The 16258-nt window shown below is 38.7% G+C and overlaps 2 protein-coding genes and 1 pseudogene across 2 annotated transcripts in view; 2 read left to right on the forward strand and 1 right to left on the reverse strand.

Annotated features, from left to right (window-relative positions):
* The window catches only part of LOC107655790 (dipeptidyl aminopeptidase-like protein 6), a gene marked incomplete at its 5' end in the record, with an annotated part of 119757 nt that extends 112698 nt beyond the window's left edge, over positions 1-7059 (forward strand). The window contains one exon of the mRNA XM_016443370.1: positions 4735-7059. Within this exon, the coding sequence (XP_016298856.1) occupies positions 4735-4884 (150 nt within the window). The remainder of the gene's footprint in view (positions 1-4734) is intronic.
* Positions 7060-8446: 1387 nt separating this feature from the next.
* Positions 8447-10729, reverse strand: LOC107655798 (threonine synthase-like 1; annotated as a pseudogene).
* A 2190-nt stretch (positions 10730-12919) lies between these two features.
* LOC107655791 (enkurin-like) lies at positions 12920-15707 on the forward strand. The gene is made up of 5 exons (XM_016443371.1): positions 12920-12948; positions 13525-13670; positions 13831-14063; positions 14207-14353; positions 15534-15707. The coding sequence occupies exons 1-5, from the start codon at positions 12920-12922 to the stop codon at positions 15705-15707; spliced, it is 729 nt and encodes a 242-aa protein (XP_016298857.1).
* The last annotated feature ends 551 nt before the right edge of the window (positions 15708-16258 follow it).

Genomic DNA, 16258 nt, shown 5'->3' on the forward strand with positions numbered 1-16258 from the left:
TGCACGCAGATTGCCCCCTCGAGGACATCGCGTGCGCGCTCTTCGCCCAAACAGACAACGCATAGATTGTGTGTGTCATCGGGTGTCAAATAGCAATGACACGGATGCACACACCTTCTAAACACTCTGCTAGTGCTCGCCATAATGAATAGAGATAGCTCTTACTTTTTCCTTGGAAATGCATGCTTCAAACAGAACAGTCAATGAAGACGAAGAAGAGAATGATGTGTGCTCCCGGCGCCTATTTATACTATAGTCGCACCGGTAGTGACGTCATGGCTGTCGCCGGCCAACGAGTTGGTGTTTTTTCAATGTATGCTTCAGACACGGGTCACGACGAGGCGTTCCCCATAGCGACCCCTAGAGGACGCAGTTCGAAGTTCCCATGAAAGGGAACAGTCATATCATATTTTTTGTTACGGTTAATGTTTCAAACTGTATTTCCTCACATCAGGATGTCAGCAGTATTTATTATAATTTCAAATCTAAATTTCCATTCGTTTTTAAAATATTGTGTAATTAAAAAATAAATACTTTGATACTCATTTAAACTATGATTAAGTTTTATTTGTGTACAGCCGGTTGAACCAGCTCCCTGTTCGTAAGCAGATTGTTCTCAGTATACACTATTTTTTCTCAGTATACACTATTTTACACTATTTTATGTTTTTAAGCCACAATGTTATTTTAATATCATTGAGAGACTATTATATGAATTATAATTTTTTTTATAAATATTTAATTCTAATTCTAATAATTCTTTATTTTTAAATTTTAAGTAATTTTCTATTTTTATTAACATTTTTAATATGTCTATAGTTTTATAATTTTTTATTTTATTTTTAAGTATTATTGTACATCAAGTTAAACTAAATGAAAATGAGTTGATTCTTTGGCAACTAGCGGCAATAAAAATGTATATTTTTAATATTTTTATTTAATTATATAAATTATAAATTTATAATAAAAAAAAATAAATTATGGTTTTAGTTTTAGTTAGAGGTGCTGTATGTATTTTTGACCGTGCTAAAGCATATAAATACCATAATATTTTTGCAAATATTTAGGAAACATGCTAAGTTCACATGAAGAACAATGCTACAGCTAGTTTTTCTACTCTGAAATGTGTTCCGTGTCAGAATGTCTGTTTCCAATATTTAGAATTTGCACTGCAGTATCTATTTCAACCGCTAGCTGTCAGTATTACATACTGAACCTTTAACTATAATAATTCACCCTGAGCAGCAGTGATTGTTCGCTTTTACAGCTGCTTTGGTTCCAGAAGTTGTTGTTGTTGTTGTTTTTCTATTCATTTTCAGCAGAGCGTTTTCAAAATATTATTCTAGTTCTAATCTAAATGAATGAATGATGAATCACAACATTGCAAACTTTGATTTGAAGAAAAAAAGTATATGAAAATAATGAAGGTTTCATCCCATAAATATAATCAATAACGATTATAATTCGAAAAATAATCAAAGAATAAAAACATTTTTACATTTTTGCAAAATACACAGACAATCAAATCATCAATCAAATTAGATTAATCACAGAGCTTCATGTTTCAAGTTTGCTTCAAGATTGTGGTTGAGCACTTTTGCCATGAATAACATTCCATTGTAACGTCGACTTCTCTAATTTGTGGAATTCTCTTCAGGATTAGGGGTATTGTAGTTCTTCACTGGAAATTCCATATTTAAATGGTTTCTTTTTCTACACTGATTTGTTCAGAGTTCACTTAACATCCTCAGAGTTGATGGCAGTAAAGGTTTATACATTATTGTTAATCAGTTTCTCTATGGAGTAAATTAATGGGGGTTTAACTGTACACCCTGTACACCCTGCATCTCAGCCTCTGCGATCAGTCAGCAGTGTGAGTGGCTGTTGCCAGCAGTGGGATTAGACACACTCAATGCATGCAGCTCATTTAAACAGATTATACAGGCCACTCTCACGAGCCACATACTGGATGATCCCATTATATTCCCACACTAGGAGATTTTCTCTTTGCTTTCTGGTCCCTAATGGATTTGCTATTAATTGCTGACTGTTGAATGACTGTGGAATTAATTAGGGCAGTTATTCATCATGATGTGTGTGATCGTCGCTGTGTCAAGCTGTTCTTCTCAATTTATGATCTATTAGGAAGGGTCAGGGCTGCCACACACACAATAAAGTTTCTGAATGTTTACACATTTGGCTTGATTGTTTTGTTCAAACCCATGGTTCAGTACACATTTGTACCACAGTTTAACAATGCTTCTCAAAGCTCTAATAGATCATACACACACACACCAATGAGCCAATTAAATTATGACCACCTATGTAATAACCTGTAGGACCTCCTTTAGCCGGCAAAACAGTGGCCACTCTGCGAAGCTTTGATTCACCGAGGTGGCGATAGGTCTCCAGGGTATGTTACCATAATGTCAACAGCAGATCCTCCAGTTCCTGTACATTGTGGGGTGGTGGTGATGTAGTATAAACCCGCTTTTTGACTGGGTTCATGTCAGGTGAATTTGGAGGCCAAGGCATTAGCAGAAATTCACCATCATGTTCCTTGAACCACTCCTTGACGATTCTGGCAGTGTGGCATGGCACATTATCCTGTTGGTAATGGCCATCACCGGCAAGGATGCTCAGATACCTGACAGATGTAAGGGATTGTGCTATTGGGATAATGGGGCCTAAAGTTTCCCAAGAAAACATCACCCACAGCATAACACCACCGCTGCCGGCCTGTATCTGACCAGCAGTGCCTCCAGGTGCCATAGCCTCTGTTGGTAATCGGTGTATCCACACTCAGCTGTCAATGTGATGCACCAGGAATCTTGATTCATCAGACCAGGCCACTTTCTTCCTATCATCCACGGTCCAATCTTGATGATCTGAGGCCCATTTCATGTGTTGTTGGTGATGGCATGCAGTTAGCATGGGGGACCTGGATGGGTGGTCAGCTACGCAGGCCCATACATAGAAGGCTGTGATGAACTGTGTACTGTGGCACATTGCCCTGGTCACCACTGTTGTAGATTTGTCACACTGTGGCCCTGCAGTCACTGTGAACAATGCACAACAGTCTCCGCTCCCCTCTGGCATCATGGAGCTGCGGACTACACACGGCCGGACGACGGTTCGTCGTTTGGCCATCCGTGCTCCACTTTTGATACATACTCACTTCAGCAGCACGTGAACAACCCATAAGGCACGCTGTTTCCGAGATCGAAGTTCCGGGGCGCCATGCCATCACAATTTGTCCTTTATCAAACTGATAAATCGGCAGCTTTTCCCATTCTAACACTGAATGCTCTACTGACAGAAAGCCAGTCCTCCGGTGGTATATATACTGCTCTGTGAACTGCACCTGTGGCACCATTTGGTTGCCAGTTGTGCTCATTGCTATAGGCTAGGGGTATTCATAATTGAATGGCCTCATATACACTGGTTTATGTAACTCAGTGTGACTCTTTGTTTAGGCTATCATAGTTTTAGGCTTGCCATTATTCATATTTTGGTAGATTTTCATTGATAATGGTCTGATTTCATATTTGTAAAAAAAATAAAATAAATTGGAGTATTGAAAAGATGAAATACTCCAATGCACTCATATAATAAAGATAAAAAGCCTTTAATTAACCTGGCTAAGTCATTACAATTGTTAAAAGTATATCTACGAGTTTCAGCTACACAGCCTTCTTGAGGATACACATCAATTGTTCAAACAAGTCTTCTTAAACAATTAGTAAACAATCATCAAAGGCTGCGTTTACACTTGGCATTAACATGCAATCACCGTGATCTGAACAAGCAGATCGGATCATCAGTCAATCAGGACACGGCGTGTTTACACTTGGCAACATCAGCTGACTTCTCGATCTGGATAACCGATCGGATCTGTATTTCCCGCGCAATATTTAAATAAGTCTGCGGTGCAAAGTCGACCTGAAGTGGTGGGTTTTCTTTTGAAAACTATTTTCAGTCGCGGGATATTTACAAATCAAAATAAATGTATGAGTCTCACTAGCGCTCTGTTCTTCTGACAGTTCGGGAGAGAGGGGGTGGTGTTTTGCGTGATGTCGACCTGCGAATGCAGACACGATGGCTGGATTGCGTTTACATTACACTGAGATCCGATCACAATGCGTCCTCGACTACCTCTGGACCAGGGCACGCTGATCGGATAACATTCCGATCAGAAGCGCGTTTACACTTGTCTTTTCAATGTGTATCTGGACAACATCTGGATACAGGTCGCATGTTAATGCCAAGTGTAAACGCAGCCAAAGACAGCTGGTTGATCAGTGGTAGTGGCTAAGACTCCTCTTTGTACCAAGCATAACAATATTCAAAGAAGAAGAATATATACTGTATATATACACACACACATACCCATACACACATATTATTGGAGTATGTTTTACAAGAAAAAATGGAAATGTTTTAATTAAAAAAATATTCAAAGACATTTTTTATACAAAAATGTTTGTTTTAATAAACCACTGAGAACCCTGATACTATCCTGCAATAAATGCACCGAGACTCTTCTTGCAAATGCTAAATAAAACTAAAAGGGTAAACAAATTATAGATACTGATGATTTCACCAGTGTTTGATGTCAAAGTGACTTGCATTCACCCCGGAAAATGCAGGGTGAAAGCGGAATCAGTCTGACATGTGATGTTCTGGAGTGCTGTGATAATTGAGCTCAATACCTTGTCTTGTGCCTTTCGTTAGATCTACCCAGACGAAGGACACTTCATTCACAACGAGGGAACACGGCAGCACCTCAGTCAATCGCTGGTCAACTTTTTTGAGGAGTGTTTCCGGCTCCCAGACCGAGTGTTCGAGGAGGCGCTAGAAGAGGAGAGCGAAGAGGAGGGTTAGTTCACCCATTCCATGATGTCCAAGCACAAAGCCAGCTCCTTTTGCCACCTAATATGCAACCCATAGATTTGAACCCTCCAGTTTTCAGTTCCCTCCCGGTGTCGCATGCTGACTCTGAGACTGCCCTGCCTCGTGCTCCTGCCTCAGTTCCCCTTCAGGTGCTCCTCACTATACATCAACCCTCGACAGACCGCGGCCGTGAAGCGTGGCGCGGCAACCGGCTGGCGCCACATCATCTCGCTCTCCCCAGCAGGCCAGTTATGAGCTTCTGAAGGTCTTAGGAGTCTCTGGTCTGTCCATCACGTTAACGAATGAGACGCTGCGATATTAACTGATCGCCAAGCGTGATGGCCTTTGAATCCCTAAGAGCTGTGGGACTTGCAGAGTTGAAACAGCAAGGTGTTTCAGTGTTTGATTCAAATAGATATTTGGTGTTTTGGGCAAAGGGGGTTGTTGTCGGAAGAACGTTTCATTTGTGGTTCAAAAGGTCCTCTCATGTCCAATTGTGCTCGTGTCTGGTGTTGCAATGTAAAGTCGCACATGAAAACCATTCACTTGGATATCGATAAAACTTGTTTTCAGTGTTCAAGCGTGTCCGAGTCTTGGAAATCTTGTAGCCTCAAGTGTGTATTTAGATGGTGTTTATTCATTGCAGAAACTTCGTCAAGCAGAAGGGGAGCAAAAACGATTCTCATTATTCTCGCAGACCATGACAGTTGTACAAGACTGTTGATCCCACTTCTCAGCATGTGTATCCTTGAAGTGATGGTCTGTCAGTGCTGAAGAAAGCACTCTATGTTGATTTAGTCACTGTGCCTTATTACGGGTGCGAACAATCGTTTTCAAGGAGCCTCCTTGTGAATATCACCAGTCATTCAAGGCTTATGTTGGTTTGACTAAAATCCTGTATCTAAAACGCTCGTTACATTGTCGATGACATCACGGAATGCATTATTGTCTGTAATAGCATTACGAAGACACTGTTATTTTCATTTGTGTCTTTGTGAGCCAGTGTTGTTTTAGCATCAACAAAAACAAACTCGCTCACATCCAGCTAATAGCGGTTTTCCATCCACTTTAAGGATCGAGTAATGGAGCATGAAATTAAAATGTATGATTTCAACATTACCTCAGTATTAAACTAAAGCCCCTCTGAGGCTTTACAGACACTTTGTAGAACATTTGTTAATTCATGCCCAAAACAAATCTGTACATAAAAAGTATATTACAGAAAGTAGGGTAGGAAACACTTATGTGTTAAAGGGACAGTTCACTCCGAAACAAAAATTCTGACATTGACTCAACCCTTGTGTCTTTCCAAACCTGTATGACTGACTTTCTTCTGTGGAAGAAGAAAGAGGTGTTTAGCAGAATGCTCAAGCTGTTCTTTCAATACAGTTAGTGTCAATGGAGTCATTGAATGGAAACAAACCTTCAGTGTTTCATGGAAGAAAGTACATTTGGTCATACAGGTTTGCAATGAGGTTGAGTAAACGATGACAGAATACAATCCCTTTAATGCTCATGAAATACAGTACTGTGCAAATGTTTCACATTGGCATTTTCATTATTTAAGTCACATATGGTATGGTTATATGTTTTGCACAGTACTGTATATGAACAGTCATTGGTTGTAACTTTTGCCTATAAAAGCTCTTGAAGATTAACTATTTTATTTTGTTTGAATGAAATGTTCATGTTTGATCTTGATGCATTCATAGTGCATGTCGAAAAACCATTTGCGACTCAAAAGCTATTTTTTAAAAATGGTCAAATATATACATAGTATTTTTAATGGCTTGAATGTTCCGACCTGCATTTCATTTCTGGTAGTTTTGTGAGTGAGATCTCAGTCTCGTCTGCTTGATGTCTAAATGTTACTCAAATATCGTTTAAGTCTCTGAATATGTGAGTGTTTCTTGTACATAAAGCATTTGAAGGTATTTTGTTCTCCCATGTCGAGCAGAGCTGCGGAAGTCACGGAGGTCACTACGATCTGAAATGAGCAATGAAACATCACATGGGACCAAGAGAATGATGGGATTGCTGTTTACTGACTCAGCAAGAACAGTCATATTGTGGCACCTCTCAGAATACAAACTATTTTATCATCACCTTTGTTATTTGTTTTCCTCACTTGGAGAAAAGAGGATGAATATGTAAGTAGCCAAAATAAATGGAAAGCCTTCAATGTTGATGTCCTGCTTTCTTGTGAATTAAGTAAATCAGTGCATTACATGCATGACCTTAAGATGACGACCTCTAAGGTTATGTAAACATTTTAGAAGGTGTTTCTATTTTATCTGGGAAAGATCATGAATGGTTTAAAGGAACACTCCACTATTTTTGAAAATAGACTCATTTTCCAACTCCCCTAGAGTTAAACAGTTGAGTTCTACCGTTTTCGAATCCATTCAGCTGATCTCCGGGTCTGGCGGTAGCACTTTTAGCTTAGCTTAGCATAGATAATTGAATCTGATTAGACCGTTAGCATCTCACTCAAAAATGATCAAAGAGTTTCTATATTCTATCAAGGAACTTTGCTGCCGTACCATGGGTGAAGCAGGCACAATGATATTACGCAACGCCTGAAAATAGGCTTATTGGAAGTAATATCATTGCGCCTGCTGCAACCATGGTACGGCAGCAAAGTTCCTTGATTATTACACTGGAATGAGAGTATAGTTCCTAGCCATATCGGCCTAGAAAATCTCAACTTTTCATTTTCCGTCGGTCTTAGTACACGATGTAACTACAGAAGAGTCAAGTTTTAAATACGAAAAATATAGAAACTCTTTGGTCATTTTTGAGCGAGATGCTAATGGTCTGATCAGATTCAATTATCTATGCTAAGCTAAGCTAAAAGTGCTACCGCCAGACCTGCAGATCGGCTGAATGGATTCGAAAATGGTAAAACTCAACTGTTTAACTCTAGGGTAGTTGGAAAATGAGCCTATTTTAAAAAATAGTGGAGTGTTCCTTTAAATAAAACCCAACTGGCACATCTACATTTTTGCCTGTGCTCCAGTCAGCCTTGCATATGACTTTTATCACTAGATCTGTCAGCTTCTTCAATAATACATATATGTTTTGAAATTAAAGGGATAGTTCACCAAAAAAATTTAAATTATGTCATCATTTATTCACCCCCATGTCATTCCAAACCTTTATGGCTTACTTTCTTTTTGTGCAACATAAAAGAAGATACTTGAAAAATGTTGGTAAGCAAACAGTTTTGGTTACTATTGACATTTATGAAAGTAAAAACAAAACAGTGATAACTCGAAATTTGTGTTCGACAGAAGAAACAATGTCATACAAGTTTGGAATAACATTAAGGTGAGTAAATGATGACAGAATTATTACTTTTGTAAGATCTATACTTTTTGAGGGAAAAGCTGTTTTTTTATTTTTATTGGTTTTATTCATTTATTTTCATTTTTATTCATTTTTTAAACCCTTAAAGCAATAAGCCATACATAGAAACAGCAGCAATATGATAGCAATGATTAATAAATTGTTATATTGTCACCTAGTAATAATTTATTATGTAGCTGTAAGATGTCACAGTAATTTAGCAACTATCAGTATAAAATAAAAACATTTTGTGATAAATCATTTGCGAGACTAGGAAAAAGTAAAAAGTAAGGCTAATTTCTGGACTTGAGTAACATGAAATGGATTGAAACTATATCCCATTACATTACTGCCACCTTGTATTCAAATTGACAAAGTGTGACCATAATGTTTGGGGTTTCTTGACAGACATCACCATCTAGTGGACATTTGCAGTTATTTCAGGTCACTGGACTCTCAGAAATGAGTCTTGTATCATAGCTTCTACTTCATCTGCAAGCTTGTTAAAGTCAGCCTGGAATATTTTATGTGGATGATCTCCGCTGTCTCTCATGCACTTCAGCAGAGCTTCATGCATCTGCTCTTGACCTCCAATGGTGCAGAGTTTATCCAGTTGCTCAACAGGGTCTTGTGGGATATTTTGACACTGAAGGGCTTTTAAGACAGCCGGAGCAAACTTCCCGTGGTGTGCAGTGGAGCATATCACAAGCGATCAGGTTTTGTCATGTATACGATCGCCGACTACTTTACCAACCGCTGTGTGAGTGTCCATTATGTAGCCTGTTGTTGCATGCACCTCCCTTATGGCCCTCAAACAGTCATCTTCTGAGCACCAACCAGCTTGAACTTCGAGATTTATCTTCTGCCGTAAAGTTTCTGATACTTTAAAAAAATGATCTCTTTCTAGACTCAAAAACAGATCTCTGACCAGACTCCCATCCCCACCGGATACATCTTGGATGAACCTCTCAAGGTTGGAGGAATTCAGGATATCAATAGCAGGAGAGTTTGAAACCAGCAGCTTCCTGTTGCGGAGATCATACTCTCCACTAGCAATGAAGTCGGATATGATGCAGTTATGATTGGACGCACAGATCACCTTCCGTATGGGGATTCCCATTTGTTTGGCCTACAGGGCTGACATGGTGTTGCCAAAGTTTCCAGTAGGGATGCACACGTCAATGGGGTCTCCAAACGTCAATGTGTGATTTCTAAGCAGGTCCATATACGCCGAGCAGTTATAGACCACCTGAGGAAGCAGTTGAGCCCAGTTTATCGAGTTTGCTGTGTTTAGAACCGTGGCATATTCCACAGCTAGATGTCCCATCAAGCTTGAGTCCCCGAAAATTTGTTTAATGCTCCTCTGGCAGAAGTCAAAGTCCGTCAGGACACTGATGGACTTGGCATTGCCCTCTTGAAATCCTGTCATCTGTAGCTTCTGAATCTCACTCACTCCTTTCTCAGGAAAGAACACAAGCACACCAGTCCTCTCACGGTCACTGTCTTTAAGTTTCTGGAAGCCATTCAGCACCGCGCTTCCTGTATCTCCAGATGTGGCCACTAGAATAAGGTAGTTGCACATCTGTGGAAGGCAGTGGGCGAACAGCTGAGGCATTAACTGCAGTGCCAGGTCTTTAAAAGAAGCAGTGGGGCCGTGAAAGAGTTCTAGAATGTACTGATGATCAGTGAGGTGCTTTAGAGGTACAACTGATTGATTGGCGAAGTTCTGGCCATAGGCGCGATGTACCATTGTGCTCAATTCTACAGGAGACACATCCATAGAATGGATACAGTTTTCCAGTATGGCCACTGCTCTCATGGCATATGGCATGCTGGATATTCTCAACCATTCAGTAGGTTCCAGTTTGGGAAATCCTTTCTTTGGTACGTAAAGCCCTCTATCTGGTGCAAGACCCTCTATGACAACATCACTGAAGAACTTGGCGTCACTTGACATTTGGCTCCTTGTTGAAATGAACATATCTGATTCTAAATCCTCATATCTACCCAGAGTCCTCAGGACTTTATCTGCCACATCCTCCAAGGAGTCTCCTGTCCCACAAAGGACTCGCGCATCCAGCCATTTATCATAAAACTGCGTCCTGTACTGTAATATCTCTCTCATAGAAACACCAGCATCCTGACCCACAATCCTATTCACCTTCATTCGAGAGAGTCTCTGCATGATATCTTCTGTGTCCACATCCAGATACAAGACCAGTCCAGATCGCTTCAAATGCTGCATGGCATCTGGATGCAGTGGATTGGAGCCAGTCATTGAGATAACACTCCCTGTAGCAGTGAAGTTACACACCGCTTTACCTTCTTCTTCAATGAAACCATCTCCACCAATCTCAGATAGCTTGTCTGCCACACTCATTCCCCATGTCTTTTCGAGAACATCGTCATCTATATCAATAACAGGCATCCTTAGTCTCTGTCCCACAATCTGTCCTACACAGGTTTTCCCTGCTCCAGGAGGACCCATCAGGAGAATGTTTCTCTCATTATGTTTAAACATTTGATTTGATAGCCATGCTGTAGTGAAGTATGAAGAACCAAACTGAGCAAATAGCATGTGGGTCCTCAGCTTTCTCACTTTAGCCAACAGCTGACCGAAAGTTGCTGGGATCATCTTGGAAAAAAATATCAGATAATCTGGGAGGCAGAAAATATGTTACATAATTAAAAACATGCTAGTAGATCTAATAATATAGAGAGCATTTGCTAAAATACAGAATGTATAAATCTATTACTTTTATTCTGATGATTTAATCTATGTAATATGACTGATTTGTTTTAATAAACACTTAGGCCCTTCCCCAAATAGCACACCCAAGCCCTCGCGGGAGTGTAGCAAAGGGGGCACTTGTGAGCACCCTTCTGAAACCTAAAATTACAAATGTGACACTCTGCAACAGGGTCTCCAGCCCTGCTCCTGTAAAGCTACTGTCCTGCAGAGTTCATGACAGTAGCTTTCCAACCCCAATCAAACACACCTGAACCAGCTAACCAAGGTCTTCAGGGTTACTTGATAATGTTGGAGCAGGGTTGGAACTAAAGTCAGCAGAAGGGTAGATCTCCAGGAGCAGCTTGGAGAACTCTGTCCTGCAGTCTTGTGGGTTTAACCGACATATGCATGCATCGCAAGTGCACATGAAATGTGCCATTTAGGACAGGATCGACAGATATTTTATTCCACATTGTGACGTAGGGGAGCGCAGGGCTCAAAGTAACGCGGGGTAAGTTGTAACACACGTGGTTTAAATATTTCCACACATTCTAGCATAACCAAATTTACAGCATTTACTAGTTACCATGTAAACATTATATAGAGAAAAAAAAGTGCGGCAAAATTCAGAAGTCTTTTGAAGATATCGCTGAACATTTATTTTTACCATAGTATATTTCTGGTTTAAGTACATTTTTCATCTCAGTTTTTATTACTCATTTAAAATTAGACAAATCTGCTATTATTGTAATCTCAAATCTGTTATTTATCAGTTTAGATTATTTTTGAATGCTTCGCTAACTATCAGAAGACAGTAACCAGTTTTAAATTCCAGCTACGAGAAATAGGTGAATAAAGACTGACAGTCAATGTTTAATGTAAAGCATTTTGGCTCATTTATGTGGGCCGTCCCAAGCATGGTTGCAATGTGTTCATTGTCAAACTCCAAAATCTGATTATTTTTAATTCTTAAAAAACGCCATTATTTTATTTGAAATAAATAATTATTTTATTTTATTGACAAAATATTTTAGTTTGTCTTGTATATTTTTTTCATGCGATCAGATAACATTTTAAGCTGTTATATGGTCATGTTACAACGTGCCCCTCAGATGTTACAATGTACCCCACCTACGGGGCATGTTGTCACATTTCACTTCCAATTTTTGAGGGTAAATAAAGAAAAACGTATACACTGTAATTATGAAACAAAGCGACATATTTGTACTAGACAAGTGTGAAATTACTGTGGATAAAAAATTATACTCTGAACCCCATGTGGATTTACACTATTTGAGAAAGTCAAAAAGTGTTACTTTGTGCCACGCTCTCCCCTACATTAGAGTGTAACAAATGATAGAAAATAAAAAATGTAGGGCAGGGACTTGGTTCCACTCATTGAATTCTGAGGAGGTAGGCAGTGCACTTAAACTTGGACGCAGATTAATGCAAGCTTGGAGTGGAAGGTTTAAGCAGATTCAATTTGGAGAACCTGACATACATCACCAGAGAGTATTAATTGGACTGTCTGTCGATTAATTGGAAGATCAAGATATTTTGATGAACAATTACAAGGTCAAAGAAAGAAAGAAAGAAGGTATATGCATGGATTAATCATTTGCAACAAGAAATATGCATTTAGAAAATAGATGAATAGGTGAATTTTCATTTCATGAGGACTTTAGGGACTGATGTGGTGTGCATTTTAAATATATCTACTCACGTGAATTCACATTACATGTAGATTTTAGTGTAATCAAAGAAAAAAAAGCGAATAATATTTGTTTTCATTATTGACATGGACAGCTAGAAGTTTTTTATCAATTTCAAATCGAAATGTACATTAAATACAGTATCCACTAGCCATGCTGTACAAAGGTAAAATTAATAATTTAAATGTATGTCAATTTTATAATTGAAATATTCAAAAATGACATTTACTTTAAAATGCAGACTGTCTATCTGCAGAACATCAGGTTTGAACATTCATGCTTTTTTATAGGATTTCGGAAAGGATTTTCTGAATAGATGTACACAAATATGTGGCAAATGTAGAGTTTAAAAAGTAAGATTTACCTAAAACTCAGCGTTTATCTGACTACTATAGTTCTCTCACTTTCACATGCGCTCATGTCACACACAGCGCGTGCCATGCTATGTGCGTCAGTACGGCAACAGCGAAAGGACATTGACATTGACATGTTGCAGTTCCAACCAGTTATCATTATCATAATATGAAAATGTTATAATAACTGATACATTTAAATTGTAAAGTATTTGTACCAGCATTTGTGTGTGTGTGTGTGTGTGTGTGTGTGTGTGTGTGTGTGTGTGTGTGTGTGTGTGTGTGTGTGTGTGTGTGTGTGTGTGTGTGTGTGTGTGTGTGTGTGTGTGTGTGTGTGTGTGTGTGTGTGTGTGTGTGTGTGTGTGTGTGTGTGTGTGTGTGTGTGTGTACCTGTTTTTTCCTTTTTTGATTTTGGGGTGAATCTCTTGACATGTTCTGTGGAATTATTCCATTAAGATCTCTTATATCTTAATATCTTAATTTTCAGGTACATGTCGAATTTCAGAGAACAGGTGAAGCTGGAGAAAGAGGTGAACAAAGCCCCCAGTAAAACTATGGGACCAGCGAAAGTGAATGTGCCGTCGCCACAGAAATATCTACTGAAACACTCCAAGGAACTCAAACTCCCTGAGAGTACATGTCCTGCATTTATTGTTTGAGACATCCTGAGAATTAATATATAATACTGACCTTTTTAAATGCACAATCATACATGCCAATTTCATGTGCAGACGTGTTGAGACCACTGAAGGCATCCTAATTTTGCTTAGATCATTTATTTGTACCATTTCAGAGAAACAATTTAAATATGAAGATGATGAGCTACATAGTAAACCACCAATACCTGCCAGAACAGACAAGCCGCTCATGGGTCTCCACACCAACAAGAACTTTATTAAGACCAACGCTGTTGAGAATATCATGGCATTGCCGAAGAAACCACAGCCTGTGTATGCTTATACCAAAAAGGGAGACAAACAACTGTTGGAGAACTCTGGTCTCATGCCCAAATACATAAAGAAGAAGGTGAGAGGAGAGATTTGATGTTGAGCTTTATGTTTCAGATGCTCTTATATTCCATGCATACAAAGCATACTGTTCACGGTACATACGGAATAGAGTAAAAATAGTAAGAAAAGCCTCAGGCCTGTTTTTATGCATGTTCTCAGGACTATGGTCAAACTCCAGAGTACCTGCACCAGTGTAGAGAGGAAGTGAAGAAAGCACAAGAAGAATATGACAACTATGTCAAGGAACGAATGAGAGAAAATGCCATGAAACAGCTTTCTGGTGAAGAACGCCACAGTATCCTACAGGTAATCAAATACAAATAAACTCTGAATGAAACCATTTCTAATTGTGAATAGCCTGTGTTTCGATGGAAAGCACATCGTCTTCCTCCAGAGCTTTTTATTGCAGAACTTGCAGCATTAATCTCCTGATGAGAAATTGCTTGTATTTGTAGTTGTTCCTCAGTTTAGATAAAAGTATGAATAATGTTATATGAATAAATGTAAATTAATGATTGAACTTTTTTTCATGAATTTTTTTTTTCATTACATTTTGAAGCAGAAAGACTGAAATAGTACTTTCTTGTAAAACACACTCCAATAATCTGTTTTATTTACAACTTTAAAAAATAATGTTTTTGAAAGAAGTCTTTTATGCTCTCAAAGGCTGCATTTATGTGAACAACAATGCAGTAAAACAGTAATATTATGAAATATATCATTACAATAAAAAATAACTGTTTAGAGTTTGAATATATTGAATATATTTTGAATATATGGCATTTATTCTTGCGATGGTAAATCTGAATGTTCAGCATTCTTCAGATTCACATGATATGTGATAGGTTGGGGAGGTCGTGGCCTAATGGTTAGAGAGTTGGAGTCGTAACCCAAAGGTTGCGGGTTCGAGTCTTGTACCGGCAGGGATTGTAGGCGGGGGGAGTGAATGTACAGCGCTCTCTCCCACCTTCAATACCACGACTGAGGTGCCCTTGAGCAAGGCACCGAACCCCCAACTGCTCCCCGGGCGCCACAGCAAAAAAATGGCTGCCCACTGCTCCGGGTGTGTGTTCACGGTGTGTGTGTGTTCACTGCTGTGTGTGTGCACTTTGGATGGGTTAAATGCAGAGCACTAATTCTGAGTATGGGTCACTATACTTGGCCACATGAGAAGTCACTTTCACTGTCACTTTCACTTTCATATGAATATGCTGATCTGATGTTCAAAAAACAGTTGCTGCTTAATATTTCTGTGGAAACTGTTACTTTTTGTCAGAATAGAAAGTAGCATCTATTTTTAACAAAAATAAATATTTTGTAACATCATAAAATACTCTAATTTTGAACAATTCAAGTAATTAGTATTAAAGTATCAGTTTCTAGCAAAAAAAAAAAAACTTTTAAATGGTAGTGTTTAAGAATTATACAATTTTTATATATATATATATTACAAGTAAATGTCTGATGACTTGATGACTTTTGGCAGGCTCTGAAGAAGAACTGGGACGATCTTCATCACCAGTACCAGGGCCTCTCTGTTGTCACAGACACAGCTTCCAAAAAATATAGGAAGGAGCGTCTGGAGCAGGAAATGAAGCAGCTGGAGAAAGATATTGAGCTGATTGAGCGACACAAAACCATCTACACTGCTAATAACTGAACATGATGCTAGTGGCACTGAATTCAGCAAGAATAACATTTAAAACAGGCATAGCTGCCACAGCGTCTTTGCTCGTCCTCTTTTATGGTACTGCAGAAATAGTTTGAAAGGCTTCGGTAAAGCTTTACAACAATACATCTGAGTGCAATAAAGATAATTTTAGATCAACTGAATGGCCTCTGAACGATTTCATCCATTTAAAGTCAACATGAAATCAAAATGAACCACATTTATTGTCTTAATATGTTTCTGGTCTTGTTCATGATTCATCAGTGAACATTATTCCAAAAAATAATGTCTTAAACTTTCATCAAAACATTGATCACCAAGGCTGCATTTATTTGATTAAAAATACAGTAAAAACAGTAATATTATAAAATATTATTACAATTTAAAATAGCTTAATAAAGCTTAAAACATTTTTTACAAAGTGTTGATCAGAAGTGTGGATTGTTCATTGAACCTACATTTTCATCTCTTGCTGAATACTGTGATTATTATGAAATATGCATTGGTGTTAATTCCTAGTCGTTTTGTTACAATGTAATGTT

Source organism: Sinocyclocheilus anshuiensis, unplaced genomic scaffold (genome assembly GCF_001515605.1).
Source record: "Sinocyclocheilus anshuiensis isolate Anshui unplaced genomic scaffold, SAMN03320099.WGS_v1.1 scaffold1185, whole genome shotgun sequence".
NCBI classification, from domain to species: domain Eukaryota; kingdom Metazoa; phylum Chordata; class Actinopteri; order Cypriniformes; family Cyprinidae; genus Sinocyclocheilus; species Sinocyclocheilus anshuiensis.

Excerpts from the sequence above, each read along its gene's own strand:
- LOC107655791 (XM_016443371.1), top strand. The coding sequence starts at position 12,920 with ATGCAGACTGTCTATCTGCAGAACATCAG. Across the intron at positions 12,949-13,524 it reads GTCTATCTGCAGAACATCAG|GTACATGTCGAATTTCAGAG; the intron begins GTTTGAACATTC and ends CTTAATTTTCAG. Across the intron at positions 14,354-15,533 it reads AACGCCACAGTATCCTACAG|GCTCTGAAGAAGAACTGGGA; the intron begins GTAATCAAATAC and ends GACTTTTGGCAG.